Below are 25,559 nucleotides of genomic sequence, written 5' to 3' on the forward strand. Positions count from 1 at the left end.
GGCGGGGTCCGGCTAAAGACAGCGCTGACTGGACAGACGAGAGAAGGCGGGGTTTATCACAAAGGAGGCGGGACTACACTGGATAAAACGATGCTGATTGGAAGATGTGCGGAGGCAGGGCTAATTTTCAAAGGAGGGGCGTGGAGGAAAGTGGGCGGGGCCAAATAAAAGATTGAGGAGATCCCTGTGATCTTGCAACTGCTCCTTAGGCCAGATGGAGGGGTTGTCCTTGTATAAGTTGGGAAACTGAGGCTCCCGAACGCTTAGGTCTGTGTGGATGTCTCTCCATGTGGGATATTCCCACCCCTCCTGGGTGGGGGCAGAGGGAACCGCAAGGCTCCTTGGGAGCTGAAGGAATCTGGGTTGCTATGGTGTCCGGGATGGGGTGGCTTCCTGAGGCCCCGCCCCCCACCCCGCCCCCCGCTATGCGGCCCTTCCCAACCGCGCTGTGGCTGGGTCTGGCTTTGGCCCTCCTGGCTGTGGGGTGGGCTTCAGCCCGGGCCCCCATCTATGTCAGCAGCTGGGCCGTGCGGGTGACCAAAGGTTACCAGGAGGCTGAGCGCCTGGCACGTAAATTTGGCTTCGTCAACCTGGGACAGGTGGGTGGGACCTGGATGGATGGGACCTGGGGTGGGGAACTTAAGGACCTCAGATCTAGACATATGGGAGGGGGTTCCCAAGATCTCCCCAGATACGAAGAATCTGTGTCAGTGTGCCCCCTCCATGTTCAATTCGGGATCCTGCAGCCCTCATCTGGGCACCTCATTGAGGCCTAAAATGCCCCGGAAAGTGCACTCCATCCTTGGGGACTCTATCAAAGGAGCCAGGTCCCAGCAATGCTTCTGTCCATCACATTTCCAGATCTTCCCTGACGACCAGTATTTCCATCTACGACACCGGGGTGTGGCCCAGCAGTCCCTGACCCCACACTGGGGCCACCGTCTGCGCCTAAAGAAAGAGCCCAAGGTGAGTGAGCCCCTGTTTGCCGTCTCCTAAGGCCAACCAAGCCACCTTCTGTCACTCTCGTTTTTATGAATGACCCGTAGGTTTGTGAAGTGGGACCTGGTTGGGGAAGCCATGAAGCATGGCACCTACCACAACACGGCATTTGTGGGGAGCTCTTACTGAGGGCCCCTGCCCAGCTTCTCAAGGACAGAGCTCTTCTCATGCTGGTCCTTCCCGCTCCAAGCCGTAAGATGTAGGGAAGGAACTGTGCCCAAGAGAAGAGCCTGGAGTGGATGAGTGTGTGGCGAATCGGGCGCAGAGCCCGTGTGTTTCGGGCGTTCCTCTAGGTCTACCCACATTAGGCCAGTCCTCCACTGGGAACAGCCCGTAGATGGCATTCAAGGAACTGGCACGGAGTTGTGGCAGTGTGCGCCATACAAGATTACGAGATACACCGAAGAAGCGTTCATCTTCAGCACCAGGAGCTGTATGAGTTGCTGTCCTAGTGCAGTGACAGAAATGCCACAACCAAGGCAGCTTAGAGAAGGAAGGTTTATTAGAATTACGGCATTAGAGGGTGAGTCTGTGCCCACCATGTCGGGGAACATGGCAGCAAGCAAGCGCACGCTGGGGCAGTGACTGCTGGCCTCCATCCTCATTGACACTCCTTCTCAAGGCCATATACATTTGTAAACTAGCTGTCAGAGCCTGTGGGACCCTTCTTGTGAAAATCTCCCCAGGGACTAAGTGTCTTCAGAGGCCAGAAGAGAATAGAATCAAATGGGGGGATTCGGGCATTAGGGCGAAGGGACGAGATGAGTTGGATGGGTGGACGGACAGATAGATCAAGTCAGGTTACCCAGGAGAGCGCCGCTCATGAGAGTAAGAAGGAGGTGTGAGGAGGCTTGAGCTGGTGTTGGCAGAGCATCGTGCAAAAGACCTCGCTCAGGGAGGAACAGGCTGACTCCAGGAGACCAGAGGGGAGGTGACGGGCTGAGGCTCAGTGGGCGGAGCACTTGTTCAACAAGCTGGTTCCATCCAGTGCACTTCCACCAGGCGTGGGAGCTCACGCCTGTCATCCAGGCACTAGAGAAATGGAGGCAGGAGGGTCAGGATTTCAAGGCCATCCTTGAGTTCAAGACCAGCCTCAGCTACGAGAGCCCCTACCTCAGGAAACAGACAGAGAGTGACATGGTTCAGAGGGTAAGGCGCCTGCTGCCCAGCCTGGCTGAGCTCAGTGCCCAAGATCTACAGAGTGGAAAGACAAAACGGGCTTCCATGGTTTTATAAGATTTACATTTTTTTTTTTTTTTTGAGACAGGGTTTCTCTGTGGTTTTGGAGCCTCTCCTGGAACTAGCTCTGTAGACCAGGCTGGTCTCGAACTCACAGAGATCCGCCTGCCTCTGCCTCCCAAGTGCTGGGATTAAAGGCGTGCGCCACCACCGCCCAGCCTAAGATTTACATTTTTTAAATGTGTATTTCTTTTGACTAATATGTATTAGTGTTTCTCCTGCTTGTCTGTATACCACGGACAGATGCAGGTGCTGAGGAGGTCAGAAGAGGGCGCAAGATCACTTGGAACCTGTCCCAGGTGGTTGTGAGCTGCCATGTAGACACAGGAGATTGAACCCTGTCCTCCGCAAGAGCAGCCAGTGCTCTTAATTACTGAGCCATCTTCCAGCCCCGATAGTTCTTTGGCTTTCACATATGCTCTGGTGCACATACACACAGAGGAGAGAGGAGGGAAGAGGGAGGGGAAGAGGGGGGGGAGGGCAGAGAGGGGGAAGAAAGAGAGAGGGAGGGAGAGAAAGGAAAGGGGGGAGAGAGAGGGAGGGGGAGAGAAAGGGGAAGAAGGGAGAAAGAAGGGGAAGGAGAGGGGGAGAGAGGGGGGAAGAGAGGGGAAAGAGTGAGGGGGAGAGAGAAGGGGAGGGGAGAGAGAGAGAACAAATGAAAAACAAGAGAGAACAGACACACAAAGGCAGTGGAAGCTGTCGTGGAGTAGGGGTGTTCTGACCCAGAAACTGTGTTGAGGTAGTGGATTTTCAAAGTTCTGCTGGGTTGGGGGTGACCTCAGCTTCCAACAGGGGATTTCCAGGCCAGCCGTGGCTATGCAATGTGACCTTGTCTCAAAACAAAAACTAGTGCCGCAGGAGGGAGTCAGCAGGACTTGGCAAGAAGGAGTAGGTGGGGACCAGAAGACCCACACCCATCCCCAGTGGCTTCCTGCAGGCGTTCTCAGCCTCGGCAGTTTCTGAGAACACGGCTTGAGGAGCGTGGGCACCCGAAGAGCAGTTCAAGCCAACATTCCTGTCTCTCAGCACCTCCATGGAGGCTCACCGCCCTCCTGCTGCATCCCACACCAGCACAGCCTGTGTCCCCTCTGCAGGTGCAGTGGTTTGAGCAACAGACTCTGAGACGGCGGGTGAAGCGCTCCTTGGTGGTGCCCACGGACCCCTGGTTTTCCAAGCAGTGGTACATGGTAAGCACTTGGGCTGGGCCGAGTGGACAGGGGCCAGCTTGAACCCCACTGACCCCAGGTTCATCTTGGTCTGTTTTAGAACAACGAGATACAGCCAGATCTCAACATTCTGAAGGTTTGGAACCAGGGACTGACCGGCCGGGGAGTGGTGGTCTCCATCTTGGATGATGGCATTGAGAAGGACCACCCCGACCTCTGGGCTAATTATGTAAGTACCAGGCTGGGGAGAGGGCTCAGAAGTCAGGAGCACTGGCTGTTCTTCCTAGAGGTGCCCTCTTCTGGCCTGCAGGTTTAATGCAAGCAGAACACTATACATAATTATGTGAGCCCTTCAGGGGTCTGGGCAGCAGGGCTGGTCCCAGATCCAATCAGGTTCACCTCCTTCCCATCTTTCTTTCCCTGCCTGCTCTCCAGGACCCTCTGGCCAGCTATGACTTCAATGACTATGACCCAGACCCCCAGCCTCGCTACACACCCAGCGATGAGAACCGGTAAGCTACGCACTGGTGTACCAGGGATTCCCTCTGCCGGTGGAAATGCCACCGTGGGCTGTGACATGGCTACTTTCCTCCTTGCCATGGAATCAGGCATGGGACCCGCTGCGCTGGGGAGGTGTCTGCCACAGCTAACAATGGCTTCTGTGGTGCTGGTGTGGCCTTCAACGCCAGAATTGGAGGTACCAGGGGTGAAGGCTAGGGGATGTGAGGATAAGCTTGATCAATAGAGGAACGCCACTCCCAACCCCTCCCCCGTTCCCACCACGGGTTGCTGGGCAGTGCCAAGCCCCAAGCTGAGCGTGACTGAAAGGTGGCAGGGAGGTAGCCTAGCAGGGCAAGCAGTGTTGGTGCTGGCGCAAGGCCCACGCCCACCCGCGCAGGCGTGCGCATGTTGGACGGCACCATCACGGACATCGTGGAGGCGCAGTCCCTCAGTCTGCAGCCGCAGCACATACACATCTATAGCGCCAGCTGGGGGCCCGAGGATGACGGTCGCACGGTGGACGGACCAGGCATCCTCACTCGGGAGGCCTTCAGGCGTGGCGTGACCAAGGTGCACAGGGAGCGCACCGTGGGCGGAGGGGCCCCAACCCTGAGGTTGAAGGGCTGACTCCCTTCTCCGGGGTCACTTCCCACGCAGGGCCGCCAAGGACTGGGTACACTGTTCATCTGGGCCTCGGGAAACGGTGGCCTCCATTACGACAACTGCAATTGTGACGGCTACACCAACAGCATCCACACGCTGTCGGTGGGCAGCACCACGCGGCAGGGTCAAGTGCCCTGGTACAGTGAGGCCTGCGCCTCCACGTTTACCACCACCTTCAGCAGCGGAGTGGCCACCGACCCACAGATCGTGAGCACCCAGCCAAGCCCGCAGCAAGGCCCCGCCCCCGTAGAGGCCTCACCAGACCCCGCCCCCAGGCTTCAACCTGGCAGATGGCCCACCCATAAGACCTAGCCCACACAGGCCTGCCCCTCTCGACCCGGCTCGGGCTCACAGCCCCTCCGACCCCCTCCAAACTAGCAACCATGTCGGCCCACTTAGCAACTCCTCTGCCTCCCTGGGCAAGATCCGCGCCAATGCCTCTGCTGGAGTCGGCTCCCTGGTCTCGCACGTCACACACGGGGCCTCTGCCCCCTACCCACCTGGTGCCTGCAGTTGTGCTTCCTGCCTCCGCACTTCTGTCCCCCGGACTGAAGTCTCAGAATTTGGCACTTTTTCTTTTCTTGGTGTTTTCGAGTCAGGGTTTCTCTGTGTAACCGCCCTGGCGGTCTTGGAATTCGCTCTGTAGAGCAGGCTGGTCCCGAACTCAGAGTTGACTGTTCTTGCCTCCCAAGGGTTGGGATTAAAGGAGTGCGCCACCACTGCTGGGCTGGGTTTCGTTTTTTTTTTTTTTTTTTTTTTTTTTTTGAGATGTAGGGCCGTGTATCATTATGAACTCAGTGCTCGGTGGTTTTGGAAACTAGTCCTTAGTCCTCAGTACTTGTTAAACTTAGTCATTCGTATTCACCATACATAAACCAGGCTAGCCTAGAAGTCCCAGCTACGCCTGCCACAGCTCCACAAGTGCTGGGTTTGAGCGCCTGCATCACCCGGCCCTGCTGGGGCTTTTAGTACCCTTTGAGCTTAGTCCTAGGTGTCTTCATACTTAGCTCAATCTTCAGCACTTTGTGAACTTAGTCCCCAGTACCTTCCAAACAAATCCTCCATCTGGGCCGCGCACTGGGCTCAAGATCCCTCTGCTGTCTGTCACCAGGTCACCACGGACCTGCACCACCAGTGTACCGACAAACACACGGGCACCTCGGCCTCCGCCCCGCTGGCCGCTGGCATAATCGCTCTGGCTCTGGAGGCCAAGTAGGTGACCGTGGGGCCCCGCCCACCGCCCCGCCCCCACGGGCGGCGCCCGGCTCACCCGCCCTCGCCCCCCCAGCCCGCTCCTGACCTGGAGGGACCTACAGCACCTGGTGGTCCGCGCGTCCAGGCCGGCGCAGCTGCAGGCGGAGGACTGGAGGATCAACGGCGTGGGGCGCCAAGGTGCGGCGGGGCCAGGGAGGGGACCGGGGTCCCGTGCATGCAGGGCGAGTGACGGCTACCCCTCCCGCGCAGTGAGCCACCACTACGGCTACGGGCTGCTGGACGCAGGGCTGCTGGTGGACCTGGCTCGCGTGTGGCTGCCCACACAGCCACAGAAGAAATGCGCCATTCGGGTGGTGCACACCCCAACGTGAGGGAGGCCCCGCCCCCACCCCACCTCACTAGGGGAAGCCCCAGCCACGCCCACTGGAGGGAGGCCCCCCCACATTCCAAGGAGGCAGGGAGGATGTCCCAAAACCTCAGTTTACCCATCTAAGGGAGGAGAGTGCCCTCAGGTCCTTCGACCCCCTACCCCCACCCAGACCTGCCACTGGGCCCACGGCAGGCCCCCAGGACCGTCCTCACCTTACCAGCTCCATCCTGCCTCGGATGCTGGTGAGGAAGAACGTGTCCGCGTGCTCCGATGGCTCGCACCGCCTCATCCGCTCGCTGGAGCACGTGCAGGTCCAGCTGTCACTCTCCTACAGCCGCCGTGGGGACCTGGAGATCTCTCTCACCAGCCCCATGGGCACACGCTCCACGCTCGTGGCCATCAGGTGTGAGATCCTCCCAAGGGACCCTGTGGGCTAGTGGAGTCCTGCGTAGCCTCCTGCAGGTGGTACCCTATGCGGGTGGGACTCAGAAGACACGTGTTAGCCACCATCCTTCCTGTCTCTCCCGTGCCACCCTTTGGCCACAGACCCTTGGATATCAGCGGCCAAGGCTACAAGAACTGGATCTTCATGTCCACCCACTACTGGGATGAGGACCCACAGGGCATGTGGACCCTTGGTCTGGAGAACAAGGGCTACTATTTTAACACAGGTGAGAGAGTGGGCTGTGGCTGCCAGGCTGTGGCTGCCGGGCTGTGTTTTGGTTGACCTACAGCTACAGGTCCCACAACCCAGTGGTTTTCTCAGAGAGTCCATGTAACAGTTACTTTAGCACACAGTAGGTGTTGTTACCTAGAGGATGGTTGAGTCCCAGTCACTGGTACACAGTAGGGCAACGTGGGGGAGGGAGGCTCTGGCCACTGGCACACAGTAGGTGTACTAACCTGGGGGAAGTGTGGATCTGGCCATTGGTGCATAGTAGGTATAAGGTTCCCTGAAGGAAGTGGATGGTGGTGGGGGTCGGAACACAGTGGCACACAGTAGGTGCAGTCACCTGAGGAAAGGAGGGAAGCCTGGCTATCGGTACACAGTAGGTGTGCAAAAACCTAGAAGAATCACGGGGGTGGTCTGACCAGGGGTAAGTAACAAGTTATTATCTACTGGAGGGGTATAATGAGGTCTGGCCACTAGCACACAGTAGGTGACTCTACCTTGGGAAGCTGGGGAGTCTGCCACTAGCACACAGTAGGTGCAGTTGTCCTGAGGAAGTGAGGGCCTCCAGCCACTGGCACAGTAGGTGGATAGCAGCCAGACTCAGCTGACATGGCCCTGGGTAGGAGCCACTGAGACTGGCTACAGAGCCAGGCAGGCCACTGACAGCATGTCCCCCTTGGTGCCCACCATGACCCCTGCCCAGGAACTCTGTTCTACTACACGTTGCTGCTGTATGGGACGGCCGAGGACATGACAGCGCGGCCTCAGGGCCCCCAGGTGACCAGCCGCACGTGTGTGCAGAGGGACACAGAGGGGCTGCGCCAGGGTGAGTGGCCGCAGCGCATGGTCACTTGTTGGGGGAGGAGGCGCAGCAGCCCCGGGATGGGCGGGCGGGCACTGGCTGTACCTCCAGCTGCAGCCTCATCCCTGTCTCCCTTCTGCCCCGTACAGGAATTCACGGTTCCTCCACCACCCTGGCCTGGCTCTGCCTCATCTCTAGCTGAGAGTGATGGTGGCTCTACAGCCACACAGAACAGCCAGTGACCGAGATACAGGCCAGCTGTCACCCTCCTCTTCACCTGCTGAGGCAGCTGACCAGCAACTACGCTGCCTGTCCCCTGTTCTTCATGCTGGATGAGCTCCAGGGCTCCTCCAAGGCCTGCTACCTCTGGCGGCCATCCCAGCTACCAGTTCTGGGCCATGATGCTGGCCCGGCTGGCCAGGGCCTTCATGGAGACCCCTCTCGGCTTGAGGAAGGCCCACCTACCCTAGGCTAGACACCCCAACGCCCGAGACCCTGAAGGCTGGGGAACCAGAGATGCCTGACTCAAAGAACAGAGGGCGGTACCCGAAGGCCCCGCTCCCAGGCTGGAATAGGACCCTGCCCCAGAAGGCTTTGGCAGATCAGCAGCAGCCCACTGTGTGGGCCATAGCTACGCCCAGTGGAAGAGGTGTCTACTTACGCATTTTGGAGCAGGACAAGGGGTGCAGTGGGCAGAGGTCAAACCACAGCCACTAAACATCTATCCCTTCCTGCCCAGAACCGTCCACAAGCCCCATGTCTGACCTCATAGTTGGCAAATAAAAGTTAGATGTCAAGTTTGTGGTGTCCTTCAGGGTAGGGGGGTGCCCAGGGTCACCCAAATAAGACAAGGGCCCCTGGAGGACTACAGAGCTATAAAGGGAGTAAAGAGACTACTCCAGGCCCAGAGACCCCCGGTGGGAGGAGAGAGCCCTGGGCCAAAGTACAGCCCACCGCCCATCCCAGTGCCGAGATAAAGCACAGCCACGAGCAGAAGACTAGCTGAGGTACCACAGCCACGAGCAGACTAGCTGAGGTACCACAGCCACGAGCAGAAGACTAGCTCTTTTCTCCCTTTCCTTTCTTTCATTGATGTTGGTGCTGGTTTTCAAGACAGAGTAATTAACTCACTCTCGACCAGGCTGGCCTCGAACTCAGTGACCTGAGTTCTCTGCCTCCTAAGTACTGGGATTAAATGCGTGTGCCACCACTCAGGACAAGGAAACAAGGTTCCTGGAATACGTTACCCTGTGGATAGGCACCACCCAGTATTTATTGAGCGCCCACTGTGTACCTGGCAGTGGTTAGTTTCTGCCCAACCAGGGGGACGCGAACTCACGCTCAGCACTCGCGCCTCCTGCCATTCGTGGTCAGGGGAAGCTTTTGATCCTTTTAGACAGCTCTTAGGAACGTCTAGGCTTAGGGCTCTTTAAGACCGGGGAGGGGTTTCCCGAGGAGCGGAGTTGGAGAGGACCGGAAGTGCAAGAACGCAGCTGGGCTCAAACAGGAAGCGGAAGTGGTGGCGACTTAGAGTAGGGGTTTTAGGGGGCTCAGTTAGCCCGGATTTAAACCAAACTCTGAGACCCCGGGAGAGGAGAAGGCGAGACGAGGAATGGGCCTCGGCACAGGGCCATAACGGGTGCATAGAGGTTCGCAGGGTGGGAAGGCCAAGTGGAGAGCGGACCTGCTGCCAGCGCGCGCTCCTCCGCCTGCAAGATGAGCTCCAAAGGCAAGAAACGCGTGGTGCTGCCCACGCGCCCCGCGCCGCCCACGGTGGAGCAGATCCTGGAGGACGTGCGAGGGGCGCCCCCCAACGATCCTGTTTTCACCGCCCTGGCCCCAGAAGGTAGGAGAACGCGAAACTGCGGGGTCCCAGCCTGTCCGAGTCGGGAGCAAACCTGATTGCAGCCAGGCCCCAGGGACGAATCTTTTGCTTCTCTGCCAGCGGCCTCTCTGACTCTGTCAAGTGGGGTCACCAGAAGCAAAGGTGAAGGGCCGGCGAGCTTGATGACTTAAGCCAACCTAGGAGTCGGGGGCGGGAGGATTGAGACAAGTTCAAGACCTTGTCTCAAAGGGAAAAAGGAAAAAAGCCCAAGCCCAGTGGCTCCTACGTGGAAATCTGGGGAAACGATACGTGCAGGGGCTGTTTTCTGTGATTCCCCTAGAATCCAGGAACCTAAGCAGTCCTGGGTGGGACATCAAGGGTCCTGTTCTCTGGATGACTCCGAAGCATGGGGTTTTGTCAGGCCTGTAACTGATTCTATTCTCTAGGGCCTAGACAGGTCTCATGTAGCCCAGGCAGGGCTCCAACTCACTGTGTAGCCAAGGACGACTTCCAACCCCTGACCCACCGTTTCTCCTCTCCAGAACCCCCAGATCTATCTCCAAGGGCCGAGGACCCTGAGGCCCGGCTCGAGCAACTCTACCAACAAAGCCGGGCCTATGTGGCCATGAACGAGAGGCTGCGGCAGGCGGGGGACACACTGAGGCAGAAGTTCGAGGACCTTCGGCAGGCTGATAAGAGGCTAGAACAGGATGTTAGCCAGGTGACCTCAGCCACCTCCTAGAGTTGAGGCTATACCTGAGGCCGTCCGTCCAGCGCCGGGCAGCCTTTGTTCCCTCTTCCATCCTTGATGGCCTCCAAGTTGGGGTGGGACTTACGGACATGGCCACCTCCTCATTCATGGGGGCATCAGCCTGGATGGCGTCTAGGACTTGACGGAGGTCGGGGCTCAGAACCAACCTGCCCCAAGGTGGCCAGCTCCCACTTCCGCCTCATGTTGGCCTGGGCAGCGAGGGTCTCCATCCCCAGCATCTGCAGCAGGCCAGAACCTGTATGTCCAGCCTCACCGTGGTTGACTGCCTCCTGGCTCGGGTCCTGCAGGGTCCTGCTGTCTTGCCTGCTCTCTGGTCTCATCACTCTGGGGAGTCCAGGAGTACGGGAGGAGCACAAAGACGGGGTGACAGTGCACGGATCCCTGCGGGGGCCTGTGTCCTGCAGGCTCTGCTGGACATCCACAGGACCCCTCTGTGGTGGACGTTACCCTCTGGACTGGGGCTTCAGTTGACCTTGCTGACCCGCTGCTCTGAAGTGAGCAGGCTTTGTTTTTGGAAAATCAGATAAAATTCTGGGTCTCACACACACACACACACACCCGTGAGCTGGACCCTGGATCACTGGGGCCCAAGTCCACTCCAGCCCCTTTGCACCTTAGGCACTGGCCACCCCACACGCTTCCTCACGTCCCAAGCTGACTGGGACTGTGTTTTCCGAAATGGCCTTGGCTTATGACTTATTCCCACCGTTCCCATTCCTAATGGTCACAGACTGTTTACTCTGGGTTCCCGGATCCCAGCCCCCACAGGTGGTCAGTGGCTGATGTCCAAAAGCAAATGGCCAGGTGTGGTTTGGCTGACCCTGACGCGACCTTGGCTCTAGCAAGTGTCTGTCCGCAGGGAGCTTGGGCCCCTGCGCCAGCGCCTTGTAGCTGCAGTAGAAGGTTCTAGAATGACCTCCCCCATCCAGAGCCTGTGTTGACGATTAACAGCCCAGAGTGACTCAATGGCTTGCTTTATTAAAGATGTGAACGAGAACCAGAAGCCAGGCTGGGTGTCCTGCCAGGTTGTCTACATGGGGTGGGGGTCAGTATGTACAGAATATTAACCCTGTAGGACGGGACAGAGGGGGGCAGCGGCAGAGGACAAACCAACCAGGTGTGAGCAGGGGGGTGACATTGGCCGCCGGACAGTGTGAAAGACAGGACAGGAGGCGAGGTAATCGGGCGTGTCGCCCTGTTCAAGCACCCAGTGGACCACTGGTCTCCAGCTCAGGGTGCCTGCAGCCATTGCCAGCCTGGAGGACAGCAAACACTCCAGAGGCCGACTGGCCCTGCCCCCTGGCTTTGGTTAACCCTTCAGAAGCCACTGTTCCATGCCAGCTCTTCCTACCCTGGTCTGGATGTTGCTCTGTAGCTTGTGTGTCCTCCACTGTGTGGGGTGGAGAAGGCAAACATGGCCAACAGGGCAGGAGGCTAGAAGAATGATGGGCCTTGCGTGCTGGTGCCATGGTCCAGCATCTGCTCCACCTGGGGTCTCACAGTGTGTGGGTTACAGGTTCAGTCTGCAGGTAAGGTTCCCCCTCTCCAGCCCCAGCTGGACATCTGCCTCCTGCTGTGTCCCACCACGGGGGCGCCCTGAGGTGCGGGGTGGGTATGAGCTGGGGTCTCAGAGTCATCTTGCTGCTTTAGCTGCTCCTTGTCAGTCCCCCACAGAGCCCTGTCCAGCAGGCAAGGTCCTGGGATTGAAGACTTGGTGCCTGGTGTTCCTGCTGTGGAGTCGGCTGTAGTGGTGCCCCCTAGTGGTCAGTGTGCCCAGGTGTGATGGCAATAGGTGATTGTGGATCTGTCAATCCCCCATAAGAAGGACTTGGGGATGCCCCCTAGTGGTCAGTGTGCCCAGGTGTGATGGCAATAGGTGATTGTGGATCTGTCAATCCCCCCATAAGAAGGACTTGGGGAGGGACAGCAGCGTCTGTGGTCCTTCCCAGGACCTTCTTAAAACCACTTCCCTCAGCAGGGGCTTGAGGCCAGCTCAAGGAGCAGTGTCCTTCTCTGGGAGCAATTCCTGCCCATGGCTGTGGTTACAGGTCCTACAGGAGAGAGGTTGTTGGTGCTCTCTGCAGCAATACACACTGAGCTGAGACCTGGGTCCTCAGAGGCCTGCCTACCTTGCTCTTATCGGCCTCCATCTTGATCCCTGTTTTCCTGCCTGGATTCCAGACTTGGTGAGCCAGGGATGAGGATCCTACGCCCTGACACTTCCATGGGAAGGACCAGGCTCCTCCCCGCGGTCGCTGGCTGCCTAGGCCTGCTCCCTTGAGCCCCCAGAGCTGTCCAGCTGGCAGCCAGTGTGTCCTCAGAACTAGTCCCTCCTCTGATAGTGAAGGGACACAGGGCCAGCGGGTCCCCAGCGCCACCCTTGGCGATCTCTCCGCAGCCATGATGAAGATGAAGGAGTGGTTGGTGAGCAGCTTGGCCACGCCCCTCACCCAGCACTCCTCAGCTGCCTCTGGGAAGGCAAACACGCCTGGCAGAGTCCTCATTAACCAATTACCCCAGCACTAATTACAGGCTGGGCCGGGCTGAGGGAGCGCCAGCTGCCAGGGTTTCATTACCCTCACCACAGCCCGTGCCCGCCCACCCACTGGATGCAGCCCAGGGCAGGTCCTGCATAGAGCCTACGGTTTCTGTGCCTTGTGTCTGTCTATAGCCGATCCCCTCAAGCCCCAGGCATAGAAGCAAGGGCTGGCTCTAAGGTGCAGAGAAGTGAGCTGGACGGGAGCTCTGAGGGCATAGCTGTGCCTACTCAGGGCATCTGGACAGCAAGCCCCCTGGGAAGCCAGACTGTGCCACGGGGCGAAGAGAGAATGTTCCAGAAGGTTGGCCTATACCCACTACTCCAGGAGGCTGGCTGGAGAGGCAACAGGGGCTTTCGCCATGGCAGAGTCGCTGGCCGCTGTGGCTACCACCATAGGGCTGGGCACGTAGTTGAAGGGGGGAACTCGTGCAGCCCTGCTGGGGGACCCATGCCTACTGGTGGGAAAGCCCCCCATGACAACACTCAGGCCCTCATGGGTGAAGGGCGCTGAGGCAGGTGGCTTGGTGAGGGCTGGCCCGTCCACATCGCTGCCCAATGGAGCCGCAGGGCCGCTGGCTGGAGCCTGAGGGGGGTCCCTGCTTTCCAGGCTGGGCGAAGTGCTGGAGTTGGTCTTAGGGGTGGCAACATCCTCTGTTTGTACCACTGCGTCACTGGTCTTGCGCTGTGGAGTCCCAGCAGGGCCGTCCTCAGCAGGTGATGGACCCCTGAGGGGCAGGGCAGTGGCAGGCAGCGTGCTACGAAGGATGTGGGGGACATCTTCATCTTTGATACGACGCCAGGTGGTCCCAGGTGCAGCCACCCTGGGCAGTGGCCTGGTCTCTCCATCACTTCCCCGGCGAGTGGTATTGGCATGGATGGTGGGCACAGAGCCTGCGTTATCTGACCTGCGGGCGATGCTGATGTGTGGCAGGGACGCATACCGCTTGACTGTCTCAGGCCGCCCAGGAGGTCCCCGCACAGGCAGGCGGGAGGGGCTCTCAGAGCTTGTGCGCCTGGGCACCCGTGGAGCAAGACCTGGCTTGGCCAGGGGCTGCCGTGGGGACGCGCGCAACTCATCACAGCGAGAGGAGCAGAGGAAGACAGCAGGGAGCGCAGGCCTTCCGCGGCGGGGCGAAGCATCCTGGGAGGTGGAGGCTGTGGAGTCCGCAGAGGACAGCTCCGATCTGCGGCGACGAAGAAGCCCCTGGCACGGGGATTCCTTGATGAAAGTCAGCTGCCTACGGAAGCCGGAGCGGTCTGAGGACTCACTGCCACTGGAGCGGGCTGAGGCTAGGCGCACTAGGCCCAGGCGACCACCGCGCACTCCAGAAGCCCCCTCAGTCCCCGTTCTTCCCCTAGGTCCAGGTTCTGGGGATGGCCTGGCCAGTGGTGGCGGCCCTCGCTTGACTGGTCTTTGCATGAATGGGATCCGAACAGGTGACTTCTGGGTCTTGTGTTGCTTAGCCAAAAGGGCCCGGGCCGGTGACTTAGGCACGGGAGACCCTCCAGGGCCAGGCAGAGGCCCTACAGTTGGAGTGGCCAGAGGAGACCTCCTGGGTAGGGGCTGGGACGCTGGCGAAGTCTGTGAGGAGCTTGAGGATGGCGTCTTGATGAGGCGGGCTGGAGGGGTCGCACTCCTTGGTGGCTGGCTCAAGGCTGCCACCTCTGAGATCTTACCTGGCCGGTGGAGGCTCCGTGAACGCTGCTGTCCAGGGCTGGGGGTTTTGGTGGCAGTTTCTGGCTGAGTGGTACCAGATATTCCCATCTTCTTAGGTGTGGTACAAGGGCCGGAAACTCCTTTGGACTGAGCCCGGGAGGCTGGGCTGGCTGTGTAGATCACCGTCCGTCCCCGGAGCATTCCTGGCTCCCTTGCCATCATTTTCTGGGTACCCTTTGGCTTCTCGGGGCCACTAGGACACCGCGGACTCCCGCTGATCTTGGTGGAAGTTACACCCCGTTTATCTGCACGCCAGACACCCCCAGCCTCCGCCCCAGAGTTTCGCATTTTCCTGGGTTTCGAGGGCTGTAAAGTGGAGCCTGCTGACAGCCCAGACACCAGAGACAAGAGGGAGTCAGACTCAGAAGACGCCTCCAGGCTGGCCTTGGCTGCTGCCTGGTGCAACCACGTGACGATGGAGTTCGCACCCTCTTGGATGGCCTGCCACTCAACACTGTCTAAGTCGGAGGCTGGATCAGAGCCAGGCACCTCCTCACGGCATTTCCGGGGTATCTCAGTGGTCGGCATGTCGGACCGCGCAGCTCTGGGCTTGCGACGTCGCAAGCCAGGTACTTGGGTTCGGCGCCTGGGCAGGGCTAAGCCAACACACCTCTGCAGTAGTTCCTCCTCCGCCCTTGGGCTAGGAGAGCTGTCCCGTTTACTGCCCAGGCCAGGGTCCTTGGTGGCTGCCTGTTCCCAGCCTCGGGGATGGCTGGACGGCTGTTCAGAGGCCTCTGGCTCACTGAGGGAGCTAGCTGAGGAATAGCAGGGTGGAGTCTCATCCACGATTAGTCTGGGCTGAGCCCTCACAGGTGGTGTGGCAGGCTGTGATGCCCTGGATGGGGTCTCCTTCCTGCCTATGGGTTTCTCACGCTTAAGAGCCCGTGGGATGGCAGACGCCTGCCGGGGTGGTGGTGCTGTGGCTGGGGGTTCCTCATCAGAGTCATAGAAGCAGTACACGGCTTCCTCTGTGGGTGTTGTGAGGCATAGTGACTTCAGAGCACCGTCCCCACAGGTCCGGGGCTGGCATGAGCCATCCCTGTTGGATCGAGCACTCTGTGACCTGCTGAGGGGTAACTCCAATCGTGCCCTGTTCCTCCCGGCCCCTCGGGTGTGCTCCGTACTCTTCCCAGCGCCTGCTGCTTTGGGTCGGTGCCCATGGACCTGCCGGGCAGGGGCGGGACGGCCTGTGGGTTTCTGCCTTTCTCCAAGCCCTCCCGGCTTGTCCCTGGAGGGTCCCTGTAAGGTCTCATCACTGAGCGACGCAGCACTGGAGAAGTTGACAGGTGTGCCCTCGGCGGAGTCAGTGCCAGAGTCATCGTCCTGAGCCGGGGCCGGCACTAACATGTACACAGGGACTGGCAGGGCGCGGCGGCCAGGCACCAAGGCAGAGACCACCTTGCGGAGCCGGGTGGGCATGGCCGCCCCCAGACATTCACGCAGTACCTCCAATTCTTTATCAACTGCTGACCGAGCCCGAGAACCAACGGGTGCTGGGCAGTCCATGCGGCAGGCAGCCTCATCCCTCCGATGGTGTCCCCCGCCACCCCCTGCACGCTCTGGGCAGGCTGGTGGCCTCAGGCGCAGTTCCACGTCCTGCTGAACATACAGCTCATGCAGGGCTAGCGCGCTGAGGCTGGAAGCACAGGAGAAGTTCTCGTCCGGCTTCTCCACTGTGAAGCGCACGCTGCCTGCGTCCAGCTCTGAGGGAGGCTGGCATCGCTCTCGACAGTCTGCGATGTCTAGGAAGCGCTTCACGTAGCTCTCCCACTGCAGGCTGAACTGGCTGGTCTCAGGCTGGCCGGGAGGCGCTGGTGGCGTCTTGCTGCGGCTTGGTGGCATAGTCTGCCCGGGGCTGTCGGGCAGCTCACTGGGACTCACTGTGCCACTGCCCAGCCCACTGCACGGGTCACTGGGGATGGAGCTGGCAATGGAGCGGCTCTCGAAGCTGCCCAGAGAGCTCACAGAACTACAGCGGCTCAGGACCAAGGGTGTCTCCTGGATGCAGTTCTCCGATGAACTGGATGGTGTCGCATCCTCCACCCCAAGACCTCGACTGCACCCCCGGTGGGGGGCTGGGATGGACATGGGCAAAGAGGTGGACCCAGATGCTTGCCACGCCCCATCCAGCTCCGCCTCACCAGGGCCGGTCTCCTCCAGCCCCTCCAGGGATGAATCACTATCATCGAGGTTCCCAGCTTGGCTGGGGCCAGCATGGCCAGTGGAAGACAGAGAGGACAGTGAGCTACACCGGGAGAGTGACATCGGCCCATCCTGTGCCACCAGCTTCTGCAGCACCTTGCTAGCCATGGGCAGCGGAGAGGTCACCAGTTTCTCGGGGACTTTGCTCAGGCTATCTGCAGGTATCCACGCTTGTTTCCGAGCTCCTGGGGAGGCTCCAGGTCCAGCGAGGGGTCTGATACCCGTCCCAGTGGCACCGTCGAGCAGTGGCACATGCTGATAAGTTGGGGATAGCTTGATGGTACACACGCGGGCATCAGCAGCCGCCGTGTCCCGGGCAGGCAGTTCAGCCCGGCTGGACAGGTCCAGGTCCAGCCGGCTGGGCCGAGTCTGCCCGCGCAAGGGATCATCACGGTGTTCAGCCAATGCGGCCAATGGGCAGGGCCGCATGTGTTCCCGGGGACAATAGCCATCGCTAGTGCTACCACTGTTCAGGCTGTCATTGGAGAGGCTGGTGTGGGCCGCCTTGAGCCTCAGCAGAGGGTGTCCCCGGCTGCTGGCCTCACGCCGCCCCCCTTCAGTGCCTCGGCATGGCGAGCAGGACTGGGCACGACCCTCCCTTGGTGCCTCCTGCCCAGGGTCCCCAGAGCTGAGGCTGAAGCTGTCGTCTGATGAGGTGTGCAGGGCAGAGATGTCCTCCACCAGTCGGTCGATCCGAGCCACGGCCAACGCCAGCTTGGCCTTAGCTTTGGCAGCCACAGCTGCCTCCCCACCAGCCTCCTTCTCGGCTTCTAAGCCACCCTGGCGGGCAGGTTGAGTGCGGGCCAGTGCCTGGCCCTGAAGAAAGGGACTGCCAAGGAACATAGACAGCACTGCCGGGCTGGCGGGCTCGGCTGTGGTGGCCGCAGCAGCCAGAGACGGCGCGTCGTCATCATCAAAGCAGCCAGAGTCAGAGGCATAGTCCTGCACCAGCCCATCTAGGTGGCGAAGAGGTGGCAGGGGCTTCTTTGAAGTGGTCTCTACCTCAGGCAGACCCTGCTTCTCCAGGTGGCCCAGCGCATGCGCCAGGCGCCGGGTGTCCAACTCAGCTTCCAGTGCCCTCTGCTTGCGGACATACAGGCTGGGCACGCAGGTGCCCGGGGAGATGGCTGTAGCAGCTGCCTGGTACTTGGCAGGTCGGTGGGCCAGCAGGTTCCGCAGAGCGGCAGCACTACCCATGGCGATCATCTTGTGTTTAGAGTGCACGAGGTTGCGCAGCATGCCCACAGCCCCCAGGTCCCACAGCAGTTCCTGGTCCCGGGGGCTGCGGGCAGACAGGTTCCAGAGTGTGCCACAGGCGTTGCTCACGATGGTCAGGCTGTGCGACGTGAGGTGCTGCAGCAGTGTTTGTAGGCAGTTGTGATCACGGAGCACCTGCCTGGAGGAGCCCAGAGCACAAGGAAGGTGGGCTTGGGTACCCCAGCCCTGTGGAGCCCACCATCCACACCACACTGCAAATCAACCCATATCCGCTATAGCCCGAGGTAAGGTCACCAGTGCAGCTCCCAGCTCGGGCACGCTCACCTTGCTCTGCCATGCCCACCCTGGCCACCCACACCCCTCGCTCTACTACACCCGCTTCTACTTCTCTGAGCCTTTAACCAAGTCAGGTCTACCCCTGCCTGTGATGAAGCCAATCCCAATTCTGTGTTGCTAAACTCCTAGGCCCGCCACGCCCACACCCACCTGTCAGACCCCTGCTCAACCAGGTCTACCTCTATTGCTAGCAGCAGGTAGCCTAGTTACGCCCACCCCGCCAGTCACACTTAGCCACACCCCTGTCACGCCTACCATCAGAATGGACCCACTAGATGGGGCGCATGTTTGAACTTGAGAAAAATGAAATAGCAGTAGCATCAGCACAGCCGCCCCACACTGCGGGTCATGCTCAGTTGTTTGGTTTTGTTTTGAGGAAGGCTCTGAGGAGGCCGAGGCAAACTTTAAAATCAGTTGCTAGCTGGCGCTGCCCTCTCTGTGTCAGGTTCATAGGCGTGTGTCCCGTACCATCATACCTGTTATTTATTTAGCTTGTTTATTTTTTTTAACTTATGGGGCTGGAGAGGTGGCTCAGAGGACAAGAGCACGAGCACTGGCTGCTCTTCCAGAGGTCCCCAGTTCAATTCCCAGCATCCACATGGTGGCTCACAACCATCTGTAATGAGGTCTGGTGCCCTCTTCTGGCCCTCAGGAATACATACAGGCAGAATATTGTATATATAATAAATAAATAAATCTTTAAAAACTTACTTGGTCTTATTTTTATTTACTTTTTCTTATTGATTTGCATTGGTGTTTTGCCTGTATGCGTGAGGGTATTAGAGATCTTGGAGTTACAGACAGTTGTGAGCTGCCATGTGGGTGCTAGGAATTGAACCCAGGGCCTCTGATGAAAGAGCAGTTAGTGCTCTTAACCCCTGAGCCACCTCCCCAGCCCTTACCTTTGGTTTTTGAGACAGGGTTTCTTAGTGTAACTACCCTGGCTGTCCTGGAACTCGCTCTGTAGACCAGGCTGGTCTCGAACTCACAGATCCCCACCTACCTCTGCCTCCCGAGTGATGGGATTAAAGGCATGCGCCACCACCGCCTGGCTAATTAATGATTTTATCACATGTGTAAGGGTGTTTTGCCTGTGTAGAAGTCTGTGCACCATGTGTGTGCAATCCCCACCGATGCCAGAGAGCCTCGGAACTGGAGTTACAGGTGGTGAGCTGCCCAATCTAATGCTGGGAACTGAACTCAGGTTAGCTCAGAGTACTTACTGAGAAGCACCTAGTACCCCACACTACCCACCCTTTCTTCTCTCTTCTTTGTTTCTTTCTTTTCTTTCTTTCTTTATAGAAAGCATCTGATATGTTAGTTCCGGCTAGGCTGTGCTTCCCAGGTGCTGGGTTCAGGAGCGAGCCTTGCCACACTCCTATTCTGAACATTACTTAACAACACGGTTTATTTTATTCTGTGTGTGCAGGTGTTTTGCCTGTATGTTTGTGCCCCCACTACATGTGTCTGGTGCCAACAGAGGCAAGAAGACGGCACAGGATTCTCAGAGCTGGAGTTACCGATGGTCGCAGCTGCTGGGAAGCGAACACAGACCCTCTGCAAGAGCAGCCAGTGGTTTAACTACTGAGTTACTTCTCCAGCACCAACAATACCATTTTAACTTACACAGTCTAGGGCTGGGTGCTGGCTGGCGCACGCCTTTAGTCCCAGCATGTGGGAAGCAGACTAGCGGATCTCTGAGTTTGAGGACAGTCTGGTCTACAGAGTGAGTTCCAGAACAGCCAGGGCTACAAAGAAACCTTGCCTCAGTGGGGAACAGCTGGCCTCGAACTCACTTGAGAACCCCCTGTCTCTGCCTTCCTGGTGCCGGGATTAAAGGCGTGTGCCCTCAGGCCAGGCCTCCCGTGTAATCTTCCTGTGCTGTTTTTTGTAATCCACTTTGTCAACTGGATATGAGCCTAGACACAGCCCAGGTGAGGGGCCCCATCAGGTTGGTCTGTGGGAATTTTCTAGATGACAAGGGAGGGCCCAGCCATGGTCACCCCTGGGCTTGTGGTCCTGATGTACAAAGAGGCAGGCTGAGCAAGCAGTAGGCAGCACACCTCCATGGTTCCTGCCTCTGCGTCTGCCCTGAGATCCTGTCTTCCCGCAAGGATGGGCAGTGAACCCTCTCATGGTGTTTACCATGAAGTCCTAAGACACCGTGTACCTCTTGGTACATATGAGGTCGCAGCTGCCCCCGGAACCCCCCCCCCCCGTGCCATCCCCTACCCCCAACCCTCTGCATAGCCAGGCAAATCATAGCGGGGACTGACCTGTAGTCCTCCCGGGTGGCAATGAGGCTTGACACATTGCGCAGGATCCCACCACCACTCTCGATGACTGCCAAGGAGTTCCCTTGGCAACGGTAGGTGAGCGTGCTCACCAGGAAACCCAGTGCACCGTCCACCTGGCAAATGGCTGCCTTGTTCTCCGTACTGTGCGCAGACAGGTTCCACAGAGCACTAAGCACGCTCTTCAGGGTGGACTCCTGCGATGGGAGGGAAGGATGGTCAACATGAGGGGCCACAAAAGATCAACTGCCAAGCCTGGTGGTGCAGGCCTGTCCTGCACTCTGGAGACTGAGGCAGGAGGATTGCAAGTTCCAGGACAGCCTGGAATATCTGTAATGTGAATATGTTTAAAAGAATGCTATGAAAGTAGCTCTATGGTGGAGCACTCCCAGAATCCCCAGTGAGGGGGCTGAGGGCGTGGTCAGGGTGCAGCCCCGCCTAGAATCCCCAGTGAGGAGCAGGGGGCGTGGTCAGGGTGGAGCCCTCCCAGAATCCCCAGTGAGGGGGCTGGGGGCGTGGTCAGGGTGCAGCCTCCCCCTAAAATCCCCCAGTGAGGGGCTGGGGTTGCTTAGCAGTGAGGTTTCTTGTCTAAGGTATGAATACCACTACTCCAGTCCTCAGCAGTGTGGTTTAGGGCTGGAGGTTTCAGAACTTTAGGATTACCTAATTTTTCCCAGGGTCTCCCTATTCTGAGCCTGTGTCTCATGACAGTGGCTGTGGTGACTTCCTCTGACTTCTCCAATCCCCTGCCACCCATGCTCACCTTGGAGGCCCGCAACACACACTCCATAAGGGCGGTCATGCTGCCAACTTCCCTCAGCACCTTCTTGCTGTTGATGTCGGCCCTCCACGACAGATTACGCAGGATACTGGACACGACCTGGCCCGGGTGGCAGGGGCAGTCACAGAGGACCCAGGGTCCAGGATCCAAAGGCACCCCCTCTTCCCACCCACTTTGACCCTGGTGTCACCCACTCCCACCCTGCCCCGGGTACCTGATGAAGCTCCTCACTCTCAGAGGCCAGCTGAGCCACGATGGCTTCCATGCAGCCTCGACGGGCACACAGTGTGGCCTGTTGGGATTGACACGGCACAGTTGCTGTCCCAGCAGTGGCAGCAAGGGATGCCCCGTTCTTTCTCTCCCTTCCTCATGGGTATGCAGACAAAAGTGATGCCCCGATAGGAAGAGGCCGCTGGACTTTGCCAGCCCAGAGGTCTCAAGTCTGCAGACAGTTGTCCTTGCCGGTGTACGTGTGAGCCCAAGAGAAACTCTTGCCAGCCTCTGCCCCTCTGTATGCCAGAAGTGACTCCCCACCTCCCAGCCAGGGCCACATCCAGGCTGGGGTGAGGTGAGCCCCACCCCTCCCCCTCCTTCCCCTGAGAACCTTGTTGGCGACGTCTCCGAAGGTGAGGTTGGTGAGAGTCATGCCGGCGTAGCGGCGCAGGGCAAGGTTGAGGGGGTCCCGGCTCATCTTGTGCATCTCGTAATCCACCTGCAGTAGCTCCGCCACAGCCTGCAACCCCCCTGTCGGAGGGGAAGAAAGGCAGGTGAGGCTTGTCCAGTGGGTGAGGCCTGTCTCTCCATTCTATGTGGACCACTTTCCCAGGTCTTTGTTTTAATTGGTTTGGTTTTTCAAGACAAGGTTTCTCTGTGTAGTCCTGGCTTCCTGGAACTTGAACTCACAGAGATCCGCCTGCCTCTGCCTCCTGAGGGCTGGGATTAAAGGCGCGCGCCACCACTGCTGCCAGACTTCTTTCCCTGTTCTTATATGATCCGACCCATGCTCTGTACCATGGCATTTATTGGGGTCAGTCAACCGCTGTGTAAGGCCCAGGAGGGGGTGGGGTGGAGGGAGCTCACCTAGCTCATTCATAGCCCGACGGTATTCCTCATCAAAGGACAGCTTCATCACCGCACAGGTGGCCTGGCAGATCTGAGGTTCGATGGGCACAGGGGCTGTGGGCAGTGGCCAAGTTAGAGTCCCATCCCGTAGTGATCCCTGAGTTCTCCCTTGCCTCTCCCCGCGCTCTAATGCTTCAAAATCTGTGTAACGTCACACACTTGCTGAGTAATGGTGTCCTATACAGACGTCCACCTCATGGCTGTGGAGCTGCTGTCGCTTATATAACTGCACAGCAGAGACGGGTGAAGGAAACCCTCCGCTGTGCTGTAGCACAGGCCTGTGACTTCTTCAGCGCCCCGCCCCGAGCGAAGGCAGGAGAGTCACAGGTTCAAGGCCAGCCTGGACAAATTAGGAGGGCTGGTGGCCTGTTCCAGCAGTACAGAGCTTAGAATCCCCAGTGAGGGGCTGGGGGCGTGGTCAGGGTGGAGCCCCGCCTAGAATCCCCAGTGAGTGAAGGAGCTGGGGGCGTGGTCAGAGGTAGAGAGTATTTTGTGCCTTCCTTTGCCCCACTTTCCCTTGGGCTCAGTTCATGCAGATGAGAAGGTGCGCAGCTGGTTGCTGTGCAGGTGCTTCCCACTCACCGTCTCCTGCACCACCCTCAGTCCCGCTGTTGCGCGCCTGCAGCCAGTCCCAGCAGGTCTCACAGTAGGCTCGTATTTGCTCCAGCACGTGCAGCACACGCATCTCCTTGCGCGCCAGGCCCTGATCGGGCTGGGAGAAAACAATGTTGTGCAGGGCTGCGTTGGCGCGCATGCGTGCATCTTTGGCACCAGGTGCGCCGGGGGTCCCCGCATGTCCCCCAGCCCCGGTCTCAGTGCCATGAAGTATCTGGAGTAACAGTGGCAGGCAGCCTGAGCGGCGCATGGCTACACAGCTCTCAGGCGAGCTGGACATGGCCAGCAATGTGCGCGCTGTGTCTTCTTGGTCGCGTGTTGCCAACATGGATAGAAGCCAGAACACCACCTCCACCTGCAGGGCAACATGCGATGAGTGCAAAATGGCAGTGGGACTGTGCTCCACCACTGTTGACAGTTCCCCTTCAAGAAGTGGCCCGGCCCGTGGGCCCGTATGAAGGCTCGGTAGGTAATGGCACTTGCCATCGAATCTGACGGAAGGGGAGAACCGACTCTTGCAAGTTGTCTTCTAACCTCATTACATCAAAACATGACCGTCCCCCAAGGAGCCCACACTAAGCAGGGCACTTTAACCCCAGCAAGCAGGAAGCAGAGGCAGGCAGATTTAAGTCTGAAACCAGCCTTGTCTACACAGCGAGTTCCAGACCAGCCAGGGCTCCACTCTGTCCCAGAACAAAGACCTCTCGCCTCACAGAGAGAGAGAGCCTCTGTCCAGGTTGAGTCTCCATCAACGGGGGTTGCCTGGGGACCCTAACCGGACGCCACTGGCAGCCCATGCTCAGATTTTCCCTTCTCACCTTGCTGTTGCCAGGCTGAGGGTTGCCATCCTCCGGGTGCGTGGGGACTTCCGGCTCCTGGTCCTCCTCCACCGACACAGGCTTCACTGCCAGCAGAGCCTGCGGGGAGAACATGAGGCCTGGGGGTTTCAGTCTGCACTGCCCACAGGCTGCAGAACCCTTCCTGGGTGCAGAATAGGGGACTGTCACTGAGTCGACAGACATCGGTCATCACCCCTTCGGCCCTAGCTCTGCTTGTCTTGGTACCTGAGGCTCGGTCTGCTGCACCCGGTCCTGGGCCTCCAACAGCTCCTTGTCTATCTGCTCCAGGCGCGAAGCGCGGATCTAGAGACCAGAAACGGGGAAGGCAAGCTCGCTTGCTTGGCTGCCTCCACCCCTCCTTGACTCCTCCCATTCAGCCCGCCCTCCACTCCCCGTTGCCCGCGTGTGCACTGGGCACCTGCGCGCGCTGCACCATCTCGTCTGAGGTGCCGAAACGCTCCTCCATCAGCGAGCGAATGTGCTGGGCCTCGAACTCCAGCTGCTGCCGGATGAGATCCATCTGCATCGAGAACTGCTGGGAGGGGGCACAGGCTGCGTGAGGCGCATCCGGGGCAGGCCTCCCCGTCACACACCCTGTTCCCCCATCTTCGCTAGGTGCCCCAGGGGTCTCACCGTGTCAACGTGTGGCAGCTCATCCAAACGCTTTGACAGGCCCTGCAGCTGAGAGTAATACCACAGCTTTTCCTTCTCCTCTTTCTCGATCTCACTCAGCAGGAAGCATCTGGGGTAGGGGTGCGGGGTACCTTCTTATAGGTGACATTCCCAAGGACCCCCCCCACCCCTACTCCCAGCTCTGAGGTGGGCACTGGAAGAAACTGGATGAGTGGGAGGGGGAAGCTAATTGAAAGTGCAAAACAGCAATCCCTTGGGAGGCTGAGGCATGAAGATCTCTGTGAGTTTGAGGCCAGCCTGGGCTATAAGAGCTACTAAGCTAGCCAAGGCTATGCAGAGAGATCCTGTCTCAATAAATAAAAAGATAAAAAGGAAACAAGGCAAAGGGAATTCTAAGGAGACCCAAGAGGCCGCAGGGCTCCAGAGTGCTCACTTCCTCCCGTTCATACATGCCAGCTCTCAGGCCCAGAAGCCTAACTGTCCCCACAGCGCCCTGGAGGCTGGGCCGGAGGATTCTCACTAGCCTGGACCGTATGCTAAGATCCCTCTCTTAGCTGGCGAAGTAGCTAGATGGGTAGGGCATTTGTCACCAAGCCTGGCCATCTGAGTCTGTCTCCGTGGATCTCCTGGTGTCCGCTGACTACAACACACACGCCATGGTGCTCCCCAAAGAAATAGATATGGTTGGGGGCCAAAAAGAAAGAAAAGAAGCAATCAGCAAAAAATCTATCCCGATTTTATGGAGTGGAAACCTGAGGCCGGAAGTTGCACATAGCTGACTTAGGTAGAGTTGATTGTCGGCTGCTCATCAGGCGGACCTCAGGCAACCCGGACGGGCTGAGCCCAGGCTCCAGCACTGCCCCCTCCACTGGCCCTAGGCCCAGAATGTTTGGGCTTCTGTCCTTCCATCAACAAAGGCTTCCTTGAGAATCTCTGGCGTTAGGCCTGATTCTGAGCCCTGACTTTGGACTTGACTCTGTCCCTAGAGACGCCTGTATGTCTCTGACTGTGGTGGGGGTTCTGCCAGGAGCCTTTCCC

General features: G+C 58.8%; 3 protein-coding genes and 1 long non-coding RNA gene across 15 annotated transcripts in view; 2 read left to right on the forward strand and 2 right to left on the reverse strand.

Annotated features, from left to right (window-relative positions):
• Pcsk4 (proprotein convertase subtilisin/kexin type 4) lies at nucleotides 1–8,916 on the forward strand. Of its 9 annotated transcripts, none has more exons than XM_050123402.1 (15): nucleotides 1–599; nucleotides 862–966; nucleotides 3,333–3,425; nucleotides 3,505–3,633; nucleotides 3,840–3,916; nucleotides 4,013–4,101; nucleotides 4,303–4,475; nucleotides 4,563–4,775; nucleotides 5,680–5,780; nucleotides 5,857–5,960; nucleotides 6,033–6,150; nucleotides 6,374–6,556; nucleotides 6,700–6,824; nucleotides 7,530–7,652; nucleotides 7,778–8,916. In XM_050123402.1, the coding sequence occupies exons 1-15, from the start codon at nucleotides 288–290 to the stop codon at nucleotides 7,828–7,830; spliced, it is 1,998 nt and encodes a 665-aa protein (XP_049979359.1). In that variant the 5' UTR covers nucleotides 1–287; the 3' UTR covers nucleotides 7,831–8,916. The 9 variants fall into 9 exon arrangements, 8 of the variants coding, with proteins under 8 accessions (XP_049979359.1, XP_049979360.1, XP_049979357.1 ...); XM_050123403.1 differs by having other exon boundaries at nucleotides 7,530–7,603; XM_050123400.1 differs by having other exon boundaries at nucleotides 5,857–6,150.
• LOC126489280 (uncharacterized) lies at nucleotides 5,301–6,494 on the reverse strand. Its single transcript, XR_007588900.1, has 3 exons — nucleotides 6,366–6,494; nucleotides 5,869–6,097; nucleotides 5,301–5,769 (listed from the first exon to the last, which is right to left on the reverse strand). It is a non-coding gene; the product is annotated as an uncharacterized lncRNA (long non-coding RNA).
• The window catches only part of Apc2 (APC regulator of WNT signaling pathway 2), a 24,776-nt gene continuing 6,273 nt past the window's right edge, over nucleotides 7,057–25,559 (reverse strand). Inside the window, exons 5-15 of one of the 4 annotated variants that reach the window (XM_050123397.1) lie at nucleotides 24,522–24,630; nucleotides 24,307–24,420; nucleotides 24,114–24,191; nucleotides 23,868–23,966; nucleotides 23,017–23,404; nucleotides 22,393–22,488; nucleotides 21,917–22,056; nucleotides 21,527–21,604; nucleotides 21,295–21,411; nucleotides 20,514–20,728; nucleotides 11,363–18,079 (exon numbers count right to left, since the gene is read on the reverse strand). In XM_050123397.1, coding sequence (XP_049979354.1) covers nucleotides 13,081–18,079; nucleotides 20,514–20,728; nucleotides 21,295–21,411; nucleotides 21,527–21,604; nucleotides 21,917–22,056; nucleotides 22,393–22,488; nucleotides 23,017–23,404; nucleotides 23,868–23,966; nucleotides 24,114–24,191; nucleotides 24,307–24,420; nucleotides 24,522–24,630 — 6,433 coding nt within the window. In that variant the 3' untranslated portion in view covers nucleotides 11,363–13,080. Of the gene's footprint in view, nucleotides 7,167–8,922; nucleotides 9,067–9,526; nucleotides 9,651–9,943; nucleotides 18,080–20,513; nucleotides 20,729–21,294; nucleotides 21,412–21,526; nucleotides 21,605–21,916; nucleotides 22,057–22,392; nucleotides 22,489–23,016; nucleotides 23,405–23,867; nucleotides 23,967–24,113; nucleotides 24,192–24,306; nucleotides 24,421–24,521; nucleotides 24,631–25,559 lie in introns of those variants that run through there. The other 3 variants (XR_007588896.1, XR_007588897.1, XR_007588898.1) reach the window with 3 other exon arrangements.
• Nucleotides 9,109–11,228, forward strand: CUNH19orf25 (chromosome unknown C19orf25 homolog). The gene is made up of 2 exons (XM_050123434.1): nucleotides 9,109–9,474; nucleotides 9,996–11,228. Exons 1-2 carry the CDS (start codon nucleotides 9,345–9,347, stop codon nucleotides 10,193–10,195), a joined length of 330 nt encoding a protein of 109 aa, XP_049979391.1. The 5' UTR covers nucleotides 9,109–9,344; the 3' UTR covers nucleotides 10,196–11,228.

Source organism: Alexandromys fortis, unplaced genomic scaffold (assembly GCF_014885135.2).
Source record: "Alexandromys fortis isolate MF-2015 unplaced genomic scaffold, M_Fortis_MF-2015_v1.1 scaffold_221, whole genome shotgun sequence".
Classification (NCBI taxonomy): domain Eukaryota; kingdom Metazoa; phylum Chordata; class Mammalia; order Rodentia; family Cricetidae; genus Alexandromys; species Alexandromys fortis.